Raw genomic sequence first — 19,329 nt, forward strand, 5'->3', positions numbered from 1 at the left:
CGTGCTTACACGCTGTTAGAGCTACCTTTGCAAAAGCCAGAAAGCAAGACCAGAGCGATTCATACGTTAAAAGATGAGATGGAGTTTGTGTTATTCTACCTATCAAAAGCATTTAGGATTCAGTGAATGCTCTGAAAAGCAGCGTTTTAAATTTCAATTTACTAAACTCTCGTTAAGAAAGACCAGAAAAGACACAGCCCGCTGAATCTTCCGTTATCTATAATTTTGCCAGCCCTTTTGAGTAAAACAGTGCCCAGTTCACAACTAGCCTGGGTTTTGTCTGCACAAGCACGCTGCTAGAGAGTGTCCAGAGGAGGGCCATGAAGTTGGTGAAGGGTTTAGAGGAGATTCCATGTCTGGAGGAGACTGAGGGCAGACCTCATCGCGGTCTGCAGCTTCCTCACCAGGGGAGGAGGAGGAGGAGGGGCAGGCACTGATCTCTCTGGCGACCAATGCCAGGACCCGAGGGAATGGCAGGAAGATGTGCCAGGGGAGGGTTAGGTTGGGTATCGGGACAAGGTTCTTCCCCCAGAGAGTGGTGGAGCCCTGGAACCGGCTCCCCAGGGAGGCAGCCACGGCGCCAAGCCTGACAATAATCAAAAAGCACTTGGACAACACCCTCAGACACGTGGTGTGAATTTGGGGCTGTCCTGCGCAGTGAGACAGGAGTTGGGCTCTGTGATCCTTGTAGGTCCCTTCCAACTGAGGACATTATATGGTTCACTGCAGTGTCTGCACTATGTGGATGCTCCCCAGCTGCAGTAACTCGCTGTGCTCCATAAGTTGTGTCAGTTACTTTGTGAAATACATGTGGAAATGTGAGATGTATTGTGCCCACCACAAGGCGAGTTTCTAGCGTGTCTCTTGGCTGTTATGAACACGCGCAATGGATGGCTGCTCTGGCCTACAGCCTCTCAAAGCGTGGAGGAAAGACCCGGCGCCAGTGTAGCAGGGGCACACCAGACAGACACATGGGTGAATTTAGCTGACACTGCTGATATATTCACATCGTCATCTCTGAGGCACACTACCTGTCTTGATTATAAACATATTTCATGGCAGGAAATGACTTACAATGCATAGACCGTCATGGATATGATAGGTTGAAATATGCAAGTTGTCAGTAATCAGCTCCTCGGTGGCATGCATTATAGATTGCAGCCTTCAGAGGCAATGAATTTGCAGGTTTTATTTGGGCATGTTTTGCGTAGCCATTAATAATGTACGTTGTTTATTAAGAACTAAATTATTGTCATAAACCACAATGTAGGAGCTCACTTATGTATGCTAGAGGTAGTGTATTGCATAAATAGCCTGAGCTGCTGGCAGTGAAGCATACCAGAGCAGGCTTTGTCAGAATCGGACTAATTGACTGTGCTGTTCATTAACAGCATAATGAGTATCCTCTTATTTATTCTGAAGCTCAGTGAAGTTATTCAAAGCAAGCACGTGACTGCGATAGTCAGCAGTTACATTTGACCAATGAATATTCAGACCATGACCTTTGAGCTATTACTTAACTGTGTTTGTAGATTGTCTTTTAAAACAAAGGAGATGACATCGCTATTACTGTTTACATACATGTAAAATAAGACATAATTGGCTGCTTCTTAGATACAGGAGATGGCAGTATTGTGCATTTTACAACTGAGGAACCATTGACACCCGTGAAAGTTTTGAAAAAACAAATGTGTTTCATGAATCTTATTTCATTAAGGAATTACACCAATAACTTTTCATCTGTTGTTCAACAGAGTAAGTGCTGTAGCGACAACCATCCTTTAAACTGTAAGTCAAAATTGAGAAATTCAATGATTTATTTGATTAGTATGCTACATTTCATTATGGCATCTTCCCAATATACTAGGGGAAAGAACTGTCTTATGCTTATGTATCTGAGTAGTGAAAAGGAGGATCTTTTTATAAGAAAACACAAAATACATCAGCTGTTACAGATACTTATAATGATTCTGGGAAAAGCTATCATGCCTCTTTGAAACAGGAATACAATAATTGCATTTTTCTCCATTTTGTATGTTCTCTTGAATTTATACACACAGCAGCAGCTTGATATTCAAATACAGGTGCAGAATTCCATACAATTTAATTGATACAGTGTCAGAAAGAATTGGCCGTTCCAGGCAAGAAGCAAGAGCCATTCGCGTATCTGAAGTAATGTAGCGTCTGGTCAGTAGTTGTTAGCCCTTACGCTGAGGGCTAACGCTGTGCAGACCACAGGCCTTTTCAAGTATAGTCTGTTCTTGTGGAAACCATCAAGAAGTTTATGGAACTCACTCTTCCATATTTCCTAAAGAAAAATATACATGCATGGTGTGGTACCCTGTGAACCCCATCATGCGAAGGTCGATACCAGGTGCACTGATTATGCTTCACAGAACAGCACAGAACAGAGAAACTTTTCTCATCCAACTTGAAGTTGCATACCATATTCCATTATAAATCTCTGCATGTCTTGTAACATCTGTCCGCGGAACTATGCATTCACAGTGGACCAGCTCTGAGCAAGAGTACAGGTACTCCGTTTAGCACACGTTTGCACGCCATTTCCACGTGGCTCTTCTGGTTTCCATTTCTCTTGTATTTCCTACCAGTGCAGACTGATATAAGCAGGTAAGAAGTGTTCACTCTCTCTGTTGTATGCCCAAGCTCCCTGGGGTAAAACAGAAAGACACATTTTGTAGGCGTACAGGTTATTAACAGTTGTCCTCATTGTAATTTTTCCCATACGCTCCAGCAGGAGAGCAGTGCCTTTCCTCATGAAATTGTACAGCTTTTTTTTTTTTTTTTTCCCCTGGCTGAAGAAAATGGACATAGAAGAACGCATGGGAAATGGCAGTAAATCACTAGCGTGGACTTGGTCCACTCAGAAAATATGTGTTGATGAGACATTCCGGAAGCGTTGGTTTGTGATGAGAAGTGGTCAGTTTCCATTGACACCTCAGGGCTGTAGATTGTGCTATAAACTTGCTAGTGAGGTGGCAGCAGCAGCACAATCGTTCCCCTCTGCGCTGGAAGTTGCTGTTTGTTTGTTCTCAGTGCCAGCCCCGTTCTGGGCGAGCCTCGGTGCTTTCCACTGCAAAGTGCACATTTCAAGGCAATATATGTGAGCTCTAGAGAGCGCGTCCTCCCCTCACCTGCTGCCTAATGGCTACACTGTTGTCTCAAGGGGTGAATGATTTCTCACATACTGTCTACTTTTGTGAGCACTGATAAAACACTCAGTGACAATTGCATCGTTACAACGATGACAGTGGTTATGGGCCTCGTTCAACACTGCTCCCCCGAAAGCAGTAACTGGAAAAACTCCCACTTAATGAGACTTAGGTTGGACCTATATCAGCCATCCTGGTGTGTTGGATGATACTGACGTTTGCTTGGATCCTAATCTCACCAACTTCTGAAGTCTGCAGCAGACGTGCAGCGTTCCTCGTTTCCATTGCCCCCAGGGTACTGCAAGGCACAGGGTACAATTAGACCTGCAGTTCTTCGGGTACATTTCCATGAGTGACTAATGCTGACAGTAGCACATTGACTCTTTCCTCTTAAGAGTTGAACACAACTATTTAAGACTAAAGATTAACTTCCTAGGAGTTTAAAACTGTTAATTTGTCAAATTTGAAAACTGAGGTTAAGTTTGGCCATAGCTGTTAATTAACTTATATGACAGCTATCAATTTTTTACTTTCCTGGGATTTTCCATTTCAAAGGCATTGAAAGAAGCAGAAAGATACATTGCTAATCACATCGAGGAGATGGAAGGGTTTTGTTTGTTTTGCCAAGTCATATGCTTTCTTGAAATTTCAGTCCTTTCTTGATTTGTTTGGAAGTCCAAATTATGGCATACTGTTAAGTATATACATACAGATAATATGTGAACTTCTGGAGGTCACAAGCACTGAAAAACATTATAGAGACACTGTTATTTTCAACCATGCAGACAAATTTATTTAGAACAAGAAGAGAAATAGTTATTTGCACTGGCTCGGTGATATTTCTAGGATGCAGATCGCGTATGAAATTCTGCATGGCTGTGACCTGTAGCTCAACAGTAGTAAGGAAAAACAAAGTTACTATAAAAGAGGAACTATTTAAAAATCTAATACCTCACAAAGTACTGCATTAAAAACGTACCTTGCGTATATTCATGTAGATTGTCATTTGTGCAAGCAAACGGATGCCTGACTGATTAATCAGTTACAAATGCAGATGTGCTTAAGCAGTGCTACGTATCTTGCCAAAATGGGAGAAAAGAGGCTGGGCAGAAAGTTATCCATGCATGTGGATTTAGTACAGAGATATGAAGTGTGAAAATGTCTGTCTTCTTAGATTATGCTGATGTACTCCATTTGTAACCTGAAAAGTTACAGTGCTTTTTAAGACAGTATTTAAAAATGTCATTGATTTGAAGAAAAGTTAGCTTTTTGCTAACAGCTTGTCTAGGTGTGCTTGTCTAGTTGGCTTGTTGAAAAACCGTGCTGGCTTTGAAGAAAAATAGCTGTGCAGCAATCGGTTGCTTACATGCAGTGCTCTGTGCATATACAACCAGATGAGCACATGGGCCACCAGCTGAATGTGTTTGGCATGCATCGAGGTTGCTGTGCTCATATGTATCAACTGCACGATGCTCCCCTTGTGAGCCCTGAGCTGGGGTGTTTATCACACTGCTTCTTCTCCTGGCCTCCACTCTCTGCTGGAAAAACTCATTTGTCTTGCTTGCTTGCTTGCCAGCAAGACAAATGGGGGAAAATCAGCCATCCTGGCTGGAAGTCAGCAGCCCTGATCAGGGAAGCCAGTCGTGGCCCCTGAGGTTGTTCCTGTTGGGTGTCGTGTGCCGTCGATGTACTTTGACACTGGCTCTGTGTGGTTCAGGGGGAAAGAACTGAGCTACAGTGGTTTACAGCGGGGAGAAGCGGTGATGCCATGTATCGACGCTCCGTTCGATTTGCCTTCTGGCAGCAGGGAAACAATGCTTGGCTTTTCTGCTCTGATCCTATGTTCTCCAGTATTTTCCCCAAAGGTACAACAGAGTTCAAATGCTTGTTATTGAAGCAATGCACCTGAATTTAGCATGAAACTGGTAAATTCACGTTCTTTTAAGAGTTTTTAAAACTACAATTTTTACAGAAAACTGATAGTCTTCATACATCATCTATACATATTTTAGTGCTCTCCTTTTGATGTGTACATGCAGCATGTTAAAGCCATCATTAGAAATGAATACATCACTTTTTTGTTTTCATAGGCATAGATTGAATGTCTAAGCAGATAATGTATCCAATAGTTTTGTACTCAGAGCTGGTTGCCTAGTGAGAGTAAACAGATGCCCAGGGATCAGCTTGATTTAATGACTTTTAAAGATGAGATATCACGTCCTTTGACAGTGGCTTCTAAAATAAGATTGAATTAGTGAAACAGTAAGTTTTCCATTACTTGAAAGTCTGCGTATTCTTACATAGTAAATACTGGTTATTGTTTTCCATAAATTCAGTCCCACAGTTAAGTAAAATTTTCTCACTGGTAGTCATTCTTGAGAAGGTCCTTGGGTGTACAGTCTCAAGACACTTCTCAGTGCTAAAGGACCAACTGAAAGTAATTTTGAAGCGATCTTCAATTTAGGAACTAACCATTAATCAGAGAGGCTACTGGGAGAGTACAGAAGCAGGGTGGAATAAAATAATCCTGTCTTGCTGCCCAGATTGCAAAGACTGTTCAAGTACTTGCGATACATTTCAGTTTCTGAATTCTTTCTGCTCTGCATTTCTTTCTTTGTCTTGGTACGCATTTGGCTACTAGTGTCGAGTGCATCATTAAAGTATTAACGTACGTGTGTGTATATGTATACAAAGTGTCATGTCTACAAAACAAGAATGTCTCCTTATTCAACATGCTTCCTACGAAGTCTATTTATTGCACCTCTTCTTACTCCAGTTGCTACTGTAATGATTCTCCAACAGCAAGAAAGTAGTTTGCCACCTTTATAACTGTTGTTTTCATGCAAAGCAATGCCTCAGATGTGGGGGTTTTTTTGTGTGGAATGAGGTGTTTGCTCTGCCGGGCTCAGACAAGATCCTGAGTCAGGATGTGGGATTGGGGTGGGGATGGGGGGACGCAGCACTGAGGCTGCCAGCTCTGCCTTTCAGATGTGCTGTGAGTTTGAAGGCAAATGAGGGGCAAATCTGGACCCCCGGTTTTTGGGGCTGGGGCTTCTGTGTTCATCACACATTTCTTCTGGAGGGATGAAAAGGGTGCCCAGTCTTCCTTTATCGTCAAGGGCCATCTGTGGGGCCAGCCAGTTTCCCAGGGAAGCTGTGGGTAGCAGCACCATGTCCCGCCACCACAGTTGCCAGCTGCTCTGGTGCGAAGTCCCTCAGACATCCTGTGTGCCTGTCTGACTTCGCATCTGGTTGGCCTGGAGCGCTGTGTGAGGTTTTGTATTATTCTAAACAGGAAAAAGGAAAATAAAAAATTTGTTATGGCAGGGTTTTTTTAGTACAGCGAAAGGTAGTAAATAACAGGAGACCATTGTTTCTAGTGCCTGTTTTAGTTAAAATAACGGGGGTTAATTATTAAACCTTTTACTTGGTTGCCCACTTGTGCTGCTGATGCTTTAATCCTGGGTCACAGAAAGTTTAAGAGTGCTTTACAGGGGAGACTCACTTCTTTTTGCCTCAACCTTTCCACACTGACGGGATGTTACGGGTTTTGCTGCTTAGTCTCTCTGTAGTGGCCATTGCTGATGGTGAGCTCTGCAAGCCAGGTAAGTTTTGGAGCTGATTCCCATCCTTCCCCATGTAAATGTAGCTATGAGTTTATGTCTACAAAGCTATCAGCTTCTCAGATTTTTATTTTAACTGGTTGTCTCCAGTTTGAAGATTGAAATGCTGAGCATTCCCTTCTTTTATGAGTTTGCAAATTAAGTACAGGAGTTGATCTCGCTTATTTTAAAGAGGTCATGGTAAACCTCACTGAGACTCTGTAGGGCTGCGGCATTTTTCATGCTAGTAACTTCTGTTCTCCTAACCAGGTGATCTGTTCAGACACATTTAGAAGCTGTGATTTGTGAAATAATGAGGAAAGTAAATGATTTAAAATCCTATTTTGGCTGACTCAATATATGTTTCCTTTTTTCTCTTTGTGACAGATGCACAGAATGCTTTCAAAGTACGGCTTAGTATCAAAGCAGCTTTGGGAGACAATGCAGTAAGTAAAGTATCTTCACATATTCTTTCTAACGGAATATCTGCCAAAATAGAAGTAATATAGACTGTAAAATTTCTGAAGGCAGCGCAAGCAATTTTTTCTGAAGTGTTAATTGTAATAGCTTGCTCAAGTCATGATCCAGGCATCCATTTCTTGGCATTTGACTAGCCCATTCCTTAAAATGGCAGCCCTTAAGAGAAGTATAAAGCTTGCCTTTTCATAAAGATAATTTTCTGTCAAAGATTTTTTTTTCCCCCTGGAAAAAACAGTAGAGCTGTTACACTTTATTCGTGAAAGGTGCTGCATAAATCTAAGTCTGTATTTTGGGGAAAGCACTTCTGCTTGAGAGTGCTAATTTTAAAGTCAAGCATGTCTGGGAAGAGAAGCAGGAAAAGATTGTTAGGTCTTTATGAAATGGGACTTTATGTCAGTCTCTCAGCCAAACATGACCTGTAGAGATCATTCAAGCATATCTCATCAATTCCCTGCTAATATAGAGCTTCAGATAGTGGCCTTTCTTTGCCTGTGGCACAGAGGCTAGTCTCAAGAGGACTGAAATGCTTTGGCTTAATTCCAGTCCTTGGACTTAATGTAGAAGTACTGGTGGGAGCAATAAGGGTCTGTGATACATAAGAGATTGAGACATTAGATGACCGCATGGTCCTTGCTGATCTAAAGCGCTATGAAATATGGCAGAGCCCAGTACTTAGTTTGCAGTTCTGAATACTTGTAGCAAATCTGCAGCATGTTACAGGGCTCAGCATAAAATTAGATATGAAATGTCTTGGACAGTCATCTCCACTGGAATTCTGGTGTCTGATTACATTAGGAGCTCTGGAAAACAAAAAGCAGTAGGTTACACGTTATAAGAGGTTGGAGATATAAGAATCTCCCTATGACTGTAGAAGCTGTTCTGAAATTACCCTGAAATATCAGGTAATTTAAACTAATATTAGCACGGTCCTAATTCCACTGGTAGCTTCATAAACCAGACGAATTGGGAAGAAGTATTCAAGATACTTGCTAAAGTATTTGTCTGTGGAAATTTGTGTTGAAGTCAATTCTCTCGGGTGAGAGACTTTAATTAAACAGTAGTGCAAGCCTGGTTTATTTAAAAATTTATTAAAAATAGTGTAATCCTATGGCTGAAAAAATGTAAAAATCATTATTAAAGCTCATGTTGATGATAACTGCTAATATTTTGATTTAATCTTGGTTTAAAATAGTAGCAGAGAATGAAAATAGCAGTTCCCAGTAATGCTCGCTCTTAGTGCTCTTTAATTCTCCAACTATAGTAAAATAAGGGGCTTTTGCTTGACCATTTTTAATTTTTTTATTTTTCATCCAAAAAGGGTATGATTCAAGTCATTGATCTTCAAGGCACTTCGTATTACAAGAAAAAAAAGCAATAACTGAGGAGTCTGTTCTTTTTTGTAGATAGATAGTACTTTATTTCATGTAACAAAGTGTGTGAAGGCCCAAAGAATGGACAATCTAAAACAGCATTTTAGAGCAAAAACATGCTGAAAGTGGTATGCTGCCATACAAAATTACCCACAAATAATGAAGAATTTTTTAGGTGCACAGGTAGGAATTCCTTTTCATAGCCATTGTAATCTCTGCAAATGACTGAAACTGAAAACTGAAAATACTATCAAACTGAAATTGATTTTGGTTGAAGAATTTGGGACAGCTTACTTTTTATTTTTATTTATTTTCATTTATTTTCGAAAAGAAAAGTGTAATACTGTCATTGTATCACAGTAGGACACAGCCAGCTTAGAATATCTCGGTATGATGCTTTGCTACTGAATTCCATTTCATTCATTTCCAAGTCACTTCAAGCTAGATGATAACAGGAAACCCCGATACTGTGAGCATTTTGCTCTAGGACTGGCAGGATGACTCCAATGTACGTTCAGGGGCATAGGAAATAGGTTAGTGTAGTTTTCCCACATGGTTTAGTGCACACCATCCGCTTTGTGTGAGGCTGATAAAGACAGGACACCATTTTTAAATTTGTTCACAAGGTAGGCTGTACTTTGAGGCAGGGAGTGCCATTTAGTGTATTTATATAGTTCTTATCACAATGGAGCTGGAAAGAGCAGCTAAGTTAGGGTAAGTATTTACCTGTTATCATTTTAATTGCAAATAATGGGTGTACTTGACAGAGACATTGTTTGCTAACCAGTGGGAGGAAGCATGGTGTCTGTAAGCCTAAATGGAAGGAGGGTGATTTATGAGTCTCTGAGGTTGGTATTAACTTTACGAGTGGCTTCTGGAATAGCTGCTAGTCAGTAGTTGCTTCCTACTCATAGAGTTAGCGGAGTAGTAGACGGTTAATTCAAAAGGGCCAAAGACAGCTAGGGAGTGAGCTGAAGTGATGTGCACGGAGATGTCTCTGTAACTCTGTGTCACCACTCAGTTTTCAGTTTAACCATAAAAGTCAAAGATCTGGCACCTTAGGCCCTGCGGGCAGGTGAAGTAGAAGGTGCGCTTCCTTTCTGGCTCATGTATTCAGGCTGTTTCCAGGGTAGAGGATGAAGGGGAGAAAGGCTGACATGTACCTGGTGTCTTGCCACCGAATGGGACCCAGCAGTGTGTGTGTGTGTGTGTAGCCACAGTGCAGCCTGAATGGCTGTCTAGTTAAAACAGAGAACCATTCAGGAGGGAAGGGACCTTGGAAGGTCCCTAGTCTTCTGCTGCCTAAAGCCAGGTCAATGCTGAAATCACATCAGGTTGCTCAGGGCAATCTTGTAATATTATAATCTCATTCTGCTAGCTTAAATCTTGTCTTCCTTAGAGCACTACTATAGCATTTCACCCCATCAACAACCTACACTCATCAACTTTTAGCCATTATCTCATCAACCTCCTCTTTCACTAACAGGCATTTAAGACTGGCTTTTGCAGTCAGCTGTGTCTAATTCTGGTCCTCCTTAACATATAAAGGACAGCAAGTGCAGCTGAGCCAAGGTCTTCATGTTTGTTGCTTTGTAGAGCAAAGAAGATGGTAAACGTTAATAGTTCTGATACCATCATGTAAGTTTTCACTGCTAAGAGAGTTTTTTTTACAGTGTGTGGTTGCAAATAATATTTAATATATTTCCTCTATAGCAGCGCAAAATATGCATCAATAGCTGCACTTCATAGAAACGTAAGAACAGAAGCAACATCTTCAGTCATCAGCTGCAGTCCAGGCCTTTGCAATTGGGAGATAAAACTGGTAAAGCTCAATAGCAGAATGATTCAGGTTCCCTTGCACCTATCCCTCTGACTGGAGAAAGCTGATGATTAGAAATTGGTTTCTGGCAAGTTGTGCCCACCTGTCCTGAGTTCATACAGTTCATTAGCTTAAAGGTATTCTTGCCATACTTTTTCCCCTCATTATGTTGCCTCCCCACTGTGTATTCCTGCATGCAGTCCCGTACAGGTGTTCTTGTTCATACGGAGCCCAAAGGCATCTCCATCTCCTCTACCTCCTGTCTGATCACCATTTTCTTGGGGCTTCCTGCCCTTCTGCCCAGGAGGTTTTTTGCAGCATCTTCTCGTCACTCAAGCAGACCCCTGATTTCTGCTGAGCTTTCTCTGCCAGTCTCCTGCCCCAGTTCTTGCATCTTTCTGTTTATTCTGTCTTTTTAAAAGTGCCTACTCTTTCAGCTGGGGCTGGAGTTCCTCTCAACAAATTATTTCCCGTTATTGGGTACCCTGTTTGTTGCTCTGACTTAAAGAAGCTCTAGGCGTCTGCATTATTTATGAAAACTGAATATTTGATAGTGACAAATTGTGCATATATACATGTACTGCACTAAACATAAACATATCAAGTGCGTATACTTGGTAGTGCTGCATTGCATTTGTGTCCATGTAAGCATGGAGTGTGTTCATCATTATCCATTTTCAAGACAACTGATTAAATTATCTCTGCAGCTGGTTTAATCCATTGGATAACAAACGATTTTTTATGTCCTTTTGGACCTGTTCTCAAAGACTGCAGATGGCATGTAGGATTCAGTCAATAGTACTACGCACAGAAAAAGGAAGGTCTTCCCTTTTAGTGCTGCGGATTGTGCTCCGTGGTTTAAATACAGATGTCTTTAAAATTACAATAAATAGTTTTCTGAGTCTCATCTATACTAATTCCTCTACTACATTATCTCTTTTAGTACTAGTTGCTGTCATTACTGTCACGTTTTTATCAGTGCAGTGGGATCAGAATACAGGCTTTTATAATTTCTTTTCAAAGAGTCTCTCTTTTTTTTTTTTTTTTTCTTTTTTTTTCAGTTACAGTTCCCAAATGGCACGCATTATCACAGTATGCTTATACCTTCCTTCATTCGCAAGGCGAAAGTGGTGACTCAGAAGCCAGGTTCTCAGCACTGCATCTGGATTTTAATGCTACTCAAGTTGTCTTTCGCTCACCTTTGTTGTTCCTGTCCTGCTGTGTCTCCTGCCCGACAGAAAAGGACCTGAGGGTGCTGGTTGACACCTGCTTCAATATGAGCCGGCAGCGTGCCCAGGTGGCCAAAAAGGCCAACAGCCTCCTGGCTTGTATCAGGAATAGTGCGGCCAGCAGGAGCAGGGAAGTGATTGTCCCCCAGTACTCAGCACTGGTGAGGCCACACCTCGAATATTGTGTTCAGTTTTGGGCCCCCCCGTACAAGACAGACACTGAAGTGCTGGAGCGTGTCCAGAGAAAAGCAACAAAGCTGGTGAAGGGTCTGGAGAGCAGGTCTTATGAGGAGCAGTTGAGGGAACTGGGATTGTTTAGTCTGGAGAAGAGGAGGCTGAGGGGAGACCTTATCGCTCTCTACAACTACCTGAAAGGAGGTTGTAGTGAGGTGGGTGTTGGTCTCTTCTCCCAAGTAACAAACGATAGGACGAGAGGAAATGGCCTCAAGCTGCGTCAGTGGGGGTTTAGCTTGGATATTAGGAAAAATTTCTTTACTGGAAGAGTGGTCAGGCATTAGAAGAGGCTGCCCAGAGAGGCGGTGGGGTCACCATCCCTGGAGGTGTTCAAAAAACGTGTAGATGTGGCACTTCAGGGCATGGTTTAAGAGACATGGTAGTGTTGGGTTAATGGTTGGAGTTTTGATGATCCTAGAGGTCTTTTCCAACCTTAATGATTCTACGATTTTATGATTCTATGATCTCAGAGATCCCATTTCACAACTCATCATTTGTCTAGGGATGATAAGTATGAGCAGTATGACTTTCTGCCCTTTAAATGACTCCCTCCTTCCCTGTGTAGGTTCCCAGTCCACAGGATGCCAGAGCAAAACGAGGCGTGGAAGTTGGATTCCCTCTTTCTGCAGAGATGTTACAGCCCTGTGCATCCAAAATCAGAATTTAAAAACCAGAATTAAGATTTGGCATTTTCAATGCTGTTTACTCTACTGCTTTTTTATGTACGTTGCTGTTTTCTGAATGCATTATAAATGCCCATGAAAAAGTAGGTCCAAGTTGTCAACAGAGTTAAGTATCCAGGCCATTGGGTTTCTGGTTTGGATGATTACAATGCAGATTTTTTTAATGCTGAAAGTTAAAGATTAGATTTCTGTTCTGATTGACTGAAGAAAGCTGCCTCTAACCTCCATTAATATCATTCCAAGAAACTATTAATCTTTGTAATCTGCTGAAAGGCGAAATTCAATCAGTATGCCTCAGTCATGGCTCTTATTATAAAGATGTAATAGCTGCGGTTCTTATAGGTCATTAGAATTGCATATGTGAGTGAAAGCCCAGGGGAACCTAGTGAAGCTATTTCAGAAAACTGAGATTATGGAAGCATATTTTTTCATCACGACAACAGAGAACAGTTTTTGGAGCCTGTATTTTACTTCTTATTGGAGTAGTAAGGATGCTATTTTCTTTTTTCTCACATCTGATGTAGTAATGGGTACTATAGTTGAGTCTGTCTTGTTGCAAGGATTGTGTGCAGCAATAAGGCCATGATACAATTTTATTTCCTGGTGCCCTGACATCTAGCTCCCAAGAGTGCCTTCAACATTAGCTTTTTTTTATTTTTGGGCAGAGCCAAATGGCCTTTGAGGGTGGATTTAAACCTTCTACTTTAACACGGTTTATCCAGCAAAAGAGGCAAGGCCACGGGTGCAGCTGTGTGGGGGAGAATTCTAGTAACATGCCGAGTCTTTGGAACAAGAAACTTTACGTCTCCAGTTGGTCAGCTTTCAGAAAATGCAGTTTTTGGAAACTTTCTTTGCACTTTATATTGCATTTGATAACAGCTGTCAGAGAAAGTCCTTTGTGCACACTAAATAATGGGCAGGAATTTATTTTCTTAGCACAACCAGAGAATTTATTCATTTTCTTGATCAATATAGCGTTTCAAGTTCAGTGACTGTTTTCCCTATCTGTACTGCCAGCACCAGTGCTGAAACTGATTATTTTCCATCTTCCTTTACAGTATGCGTGGGATGCTAATGAAGAGTACCTCTTCAAAGCAATGGTGGCTTTTGCAATGAGAAGATATTCCAGCAAGAGTACAACTCAGTAAGCATCTACTCTGATTTGCCTTATACATATTAACAATGGTTCATGTTGTGGTCCATTCTCTGCTGTGCTGAACTGTAGAAATCATTATAAACAGCTCCTAGAAACAGACTGTTCCAGTGTGTTTCTTTGACACCCAGATATAACATCCCACTCTCTCTGTCTTAAGCAATGTTCAGCCTTTAGACCGGTATCCCTTTCGATGTGTCCTGATTTTGGCTGGAATAGAGTTAATTTCCTTCCTGGTAGCTGGTATGGTGATGTGTTTTGGATTTAAGATGAGAATAATGTTGATAATACACTGATTTTTTAGTTGTTGCTGAGCAGTGCTTACACTGAGTCAAGGACTTTTTCAGCTTTTCATGTTGCCCTGCCAGCGAGGAGGCTGGAGGTGCACAAGGAGATGGGAGGGGACACAGCTGGGACAGCTGACCCCGACTGGCCAAAGGGATATTCAATATCATATGACATAATGCTGAACAGAAAAACTGAGGGGGAGTTGGCCGGGGGGTCGCAGCTGCTGCTCAGGAACTGGCTGGGCATCGGTCAGCAGGTGGTGAGCAATTGCATTGTGCATCACTTGTTTTGTACATTCTTTTATCACTATTATTATTTTCCCTTCCTTTTCTGTCCTACTAAATTGTCTTTATCTTAACCAATGAGTTTTCCTTTTTTTTCTGATTCTCTCCCCCATCCCACCAGGGAGGGGGAGTGAGTGAATAGCTGCGTGATGGTTAGCTGCCTGCCAGGTTAAACCACAACATGACATGAACAGACACAGCTGTGGATCTCAGTGGGATTGTGCCAATTCACTCTAGCAGAATCTCGCAGTAGGACATGATACCTTCTGGAGACCGTATACAGAAGAGGTGAAGGGACACATTGGCAAGGTCAAGAAATGCAATACAGATCCTTAAATAAGCAGCTCTGGTGCATGCTTTCTGAGAGCACAGCTTCAGCAGTACGCTGAAGATGAGCTGACTCAGAGAACTGGAAGGTGGATAGCTGAGCTAGTGCTGTGTTCTGCCAGGGGTATCTATCCTAATATGGCCGCGGTTGAGTTACCTAGCATCAAGAAGTTTCAGATGTTGCAGTTCAGACATGAATCAGACTTTAATTGGTTTTGGGATTAAATCTACCCTTAGGTATTGAATATTCTTCTCGGGCTTCTGATCCTTGCTACTTATGAAATTAGATACCAGATTAGACAGACCATTTAGCGAGCTGTATTTTCAGTATGTTCTTATCTTTCTTAAATGAGAAACCTTGTGTGTTTCTATAGGCCTATTATTTTTTCATTGTTTTTCAATCTCAAAGGAAAGATTTATGGTTCTGGTAGGCTAATGAGGATAAGGTTCTCAATTTACTTTAAAAAAAACTGCTTCAGGCTGTCATTGCATCAGATGAAGCATATTCCACATTTGCAAATATATTAGCTAACTTTAGTCACATGATGATTATCCTGGCTGCCATGCTTTATCTCATGTAGAAGGTGATTTCCCCTTCCATGTAACAGGAGTGTTTGGTTCCTTGCTGTTTCATTTTTATTCCTCAGAAGTTGTGTCCTTTGAGCAAGAGAGCCATTACACCAAACTTAACAAAAACAGCCAAATATGCTACTGCACCCAATTAAAATGACACTTAAAAAGAAGAGTTCAAGATATAATCTATTTAAAGGCAATTATGCAGGGCCTTTTCTCAGGTTTTCAAATTAGCGGAGTTTTCATCCTGTATCTGATTCATAAAGATTCGCTTTTGTATACTTGTTTTAGTCCCAGGTCCTTTGTTTTTTAAATTATTCTCTTCCTTCAAAGTCATGGTGCTTTCATACAGAAAAAAAACCTGTGTCAGAAGCCAGTGATCTTTTTCCTCTTCAAGCACCATGGCTCTTTGCAGACTCAATTAAAGTTAGAAAGCTTGGTGCAGGAATGGGAAAAATCAAGCCAGTATGAAAGGAGTTAAAGTTTTAATGGAAGTTATCTCTATCCACTCTAGAAAAATCACAGAATTTAATGCTCACTTAATTCGTTTCCTACCAAGACAATTTTTCCTATGGACAAATATGATAAAGTCGGTGTTACTCCAGTTTTGTGGTGGGGTTGCACACATCAATAATTTCCTGCTACTCTGTCAGAGGAGAAGTCAGTATAATATTTGGAAACAGCTAGGTGTGGGTGTCTTTACCTCTTTCTAAGATGGTATGGGACTTCCTCATGGGGTATAACTTGTTGGTGTGTACCTTGGAGGTATAACTCTTCCAGGACTTCTAGATACCTTTGGGGTAACATGTAGACAGCCTGTCAACTGAAGGACAACTGTGCAGCTCTAAGATCTGGTAGAACTTACTAGGCAACAGACTGAGGAGTTTTTTAATCTGTAGACCTCTCCCAAATCCCAGGGGATCTCAGGGTCCCCATTCAGTGACAGAGAGCTAGATGAACCTCCTAGTAGACCCCAAATAACCTGCCTGTTACATGGGAGCAGAAAAGCTGTGAAAGCCTCCATCCTGTTAAAAGTCCTGGATATAATGCAGTCCTTTCCCCACCCTTGTGGCTGGCAGCTGGAAGGAACTGGGCATAAAGGAAGGAGAGCAGTCCATCTCCATCCCCTCTGCAGTGGCTGTGGAGGTGTGGGAGCACTCAGCATCCCAAAGGGTACAGCAGCATGCCGTGCACACAGGAGTGGCACTCTCGCGTAGCTGGTAAGGATAGTGGCAGGGGCTTGCAATATGGTGAAGAGGGAGGCAGAAGCAGGAGCTTGTGGCAAATAAATTACATTACACTACAGGAACTTTTACAGATAAATGCCAACAGATTTTCTTGGGGAGCTGTAAAACATCAATGATCAATTATTCTGTTGTGAAAGAACAACCGAATTGCTTGTGTCTGCACTCTGGTAGCATCTAAATTTACCCAAATTTTGCATCTGGTGAATTACAGATTTTTGTAACAATAAAGACTTATGAAAAATTCACCAGTATTTTACATAACCAAATATTGGTTCTGCCAGGGCATAAATTCTGCACAGGGCCATAACCAGGATGTGACAAACCTCTCCTTTAACATCCCATTAATTTCTAACACACCCAGAGCCCTGCAGTAACTCACAACCACAACTAACTCCCACGTGAGACCAAATGCCATTAACTTCAGCAAGCTGGATCAGGCTGCAGAATAATTTGTCTGGAGGATCAGCATAACCATTGTTGTAGTCTGTCCCATCATTTTTGAGGTTCAAAGTCACCTTTTGTTAGGCTTCTGAATCTGGATAAAAGCCAGCCTGTAATGACAGGCATTTGAATGTGCTGCTGGAAACTGCAGTTGATGCTGCTGTTGTCCTTGTGTAGCCACTGAGTGACCCAACGCAGAATGGACAGGATTGCACATTACATCTCGAGTTCTCTAAAGTTAATTTCTAAACTAAAATTTAACAAATCATGAAGCTGTGTTTAATGTTTGAAAGGCTTGTCAAATTTTCAAGTTTGTATGAAACAGAAGAAAGACACAATCCATCACATTACTCAGTAATTATTAATACAGATAAAATAAATACTTCTTTTTCGTGGAGAAATAAACCCCTTCTGTTTCCTGCTCTATATATGGCCTTTCAATTTATTCTCAATACATACATTCATGAACTACATAAGCCAACCTTTGATCTCTCAGTGTTAAAAAATGATGGTTTGTAGTCTGTGTTAGTAACCCCCGTTTCTCTAATCTGTGACTCATTTGAAATAATATGCATCTCTTTTGGGCCTGAGACTAGTTAATCTTTAGAGCAGAAAGAATGCCGTCACATTTACTTTCATCCAAGTAGCAGAACCTACTTTTGGTACATCTTCCCCCCATTGGTAGATAAAAAAAGCGGCAATTTTCCTCATGAAGTGACCAAAAAAAATTTCATCAACGTTATCCGTCTTCCTAAGACAGGCTATTTTGATACTAAAAATACTGTGACCATTTAGATCAACAAAATAAGCTTCTAGAGTTAAAGCAGTTACATCAAGGTGATCCCATAGCTGCAGGTCACAAAAAGGAAATAAATAACATTCCTTTGTAGGAGCAGTTGCTCAGCACTGGCTTGGAAGAGGCCAGATGATTTTGGGAGAGCTGGAGGTAGGCGCCTGGGACTTGGGGACTGTGGTTCTCCCACGAGCAAAGAGCCACTGTAGGCACTCAGCTTCCTTTGAGTCTCTGGCAGCTTTCTTACCCCTAAACAATCCTTTAAATCTCCACAAGGATCAATGATGGTGTTTCAGGCCAAGGAACCATGAGGGTTTCCTGCACTCTACTCACTGGTGTTCACCTGTGTATATTAAAGGAAATGCAATTTTGGACTTTTGCCATGGTGCTATAAGGCAGAATCAGGATCTTGTAATGTCTGTGGAAAGGGACCTGGGGTCCTGGTGGACAGGAAGCTCAACATGAGCGAACAGTGTGCTGCTGCGGCCAAGAAGGCCAACAGGATGCTGGGTTGCATCAAAAAGGGCATCGCCAGCAGGGATAAAGAAGTTATTATCTATCCCGCTCTACTCAGCGCTTGTCAGGCCACCCCTGGAGTACTGTGTCCAGTTCTGCTCCCCGCTGTACAAAAGAGATGTGGACAGGCTGGAAGGGGTCCAGAGAAGGGCCACCAAGATGATCAGAGGACTGGGAAGCTGCCATACGAGGATAGGCTGGGAGAACTGGGTTTGTTCAGCCTTGAATAAAGGAGGCTCAGAGGGGATCTCATCACCATGTACCAGTACTTCAGGGGTAGCTACAAGGAAGATGGAGGTTCCCTTTTTACAAGGAGTGACATGGAGAGGACAAGGGGGAATGGACACAAGTTCTTTTGGGGAGATTCCGACTGGGCATGAGAGGGAAATTTTTCACATTGAGGACAGTCACATTTGGAATAGTCTCCCCAGGGAAGTGTTTGACTCGGCCACATTGGACACTTTCAAGAGTCGTCTGGACAGGGTGCTGGGCCATCTTGTCTAGACTGTGCTCTTCCTAGAAAGGTTGGACTAGATGATCCCTGAGGTGCCTTCCAACCTGTGATTCTGTGATTCTGTGAATTTTGATGATAACAGTCTCCTATAATGCCCATGACAAAAGCCTATCACCTGCCGAGGAAATAAAAGGATGTCCACATATATATGCTTACAAATACACTTAATTAGCATAGTGCATGGAGAAGTCAGGTTTCTCAAATCTAAACAGCGTAAAGGTGTAGTTTTGTGATGCTTCTGCATGCCATGAACCAAACCTGTGTGCAAATAGCACAGGGGGGAAAAAAGGCATACCTGCTGCAAAGAAATTGCCACATTGGTGCTTGTTGAACCAGTCTGCTTTGGTGTTTTCTCAATCCCCTTTGAACTTCTCGTGAGCTGTATTATTCTCTTTGGAGCCTGGAAGGATTTACAGCATTCAAATTCCGCTGATGAAAAAGTGGTGGCAATGAAGCCAGGTTTTGTATGCTTATAATCGAGTAAGGATTTTCAACACAACAGGGAGCAGGAAGGAGGCAAAAATTTACGTATCCTAGTGTAAGCCTTGCTGCCTGATTGGTTCAGTGCTGCTTGTTCTAGAGAAATGCTGCCCCTAATGATGA

General features: G+C 41.9%; 1 protein-coding gene across 2 annotated transcripts in view; it reads left to right on the forward strand.

Annotated features, from left to right (window-relative positions):
- Window positions 1-1,654: 1,654 nt before the first annotated feature.
- Window positions 1,655-19,329, forward strand: part of CLTRN (collectrin, amino acid transport regulator) — a 29,350-nt gene continuing 11,675 nt past the window's right edge. The window contains exons 1-3 of one of the 2 annotated variants that reach the window (XM_064474958.1): window positions 1,655-1,788; window positions 7,163-7,221; window positions 13,649-13,734. In XM_064474958.1, coding sequence (XP_064331028.1) covers window positions 1,689-1,788; window positions 7,163-7,221; window positions 13,649-13,734 — 245 coding nt within the window. In that variant the 5' untranslated portion in view covers window positions 1,655-1,688. Of the gene's footprint in view, window positions 1,789-6,149; window positions 6,779-7,162; window positions 7,222-13,648; window positions 13,735-19,329 lie in introns of those variants that run through there. The other variant, XM_009510774.2, reaches the window with a different exon arrangement.

This window comes from Phalacrocorax carbo, chromosome 1 (assembly GCF_963921805.1).
Source record: "Phalacrocorax carbo chromosome 1, bPhaCar2.1, whole genome shotgun sequence".
NCBI lineage: Eukaryota > Metazoa > Chordata > Aves > Suliformes > Phalacrocoracidae > Phalacrocorax > Phalacrocorax carbo.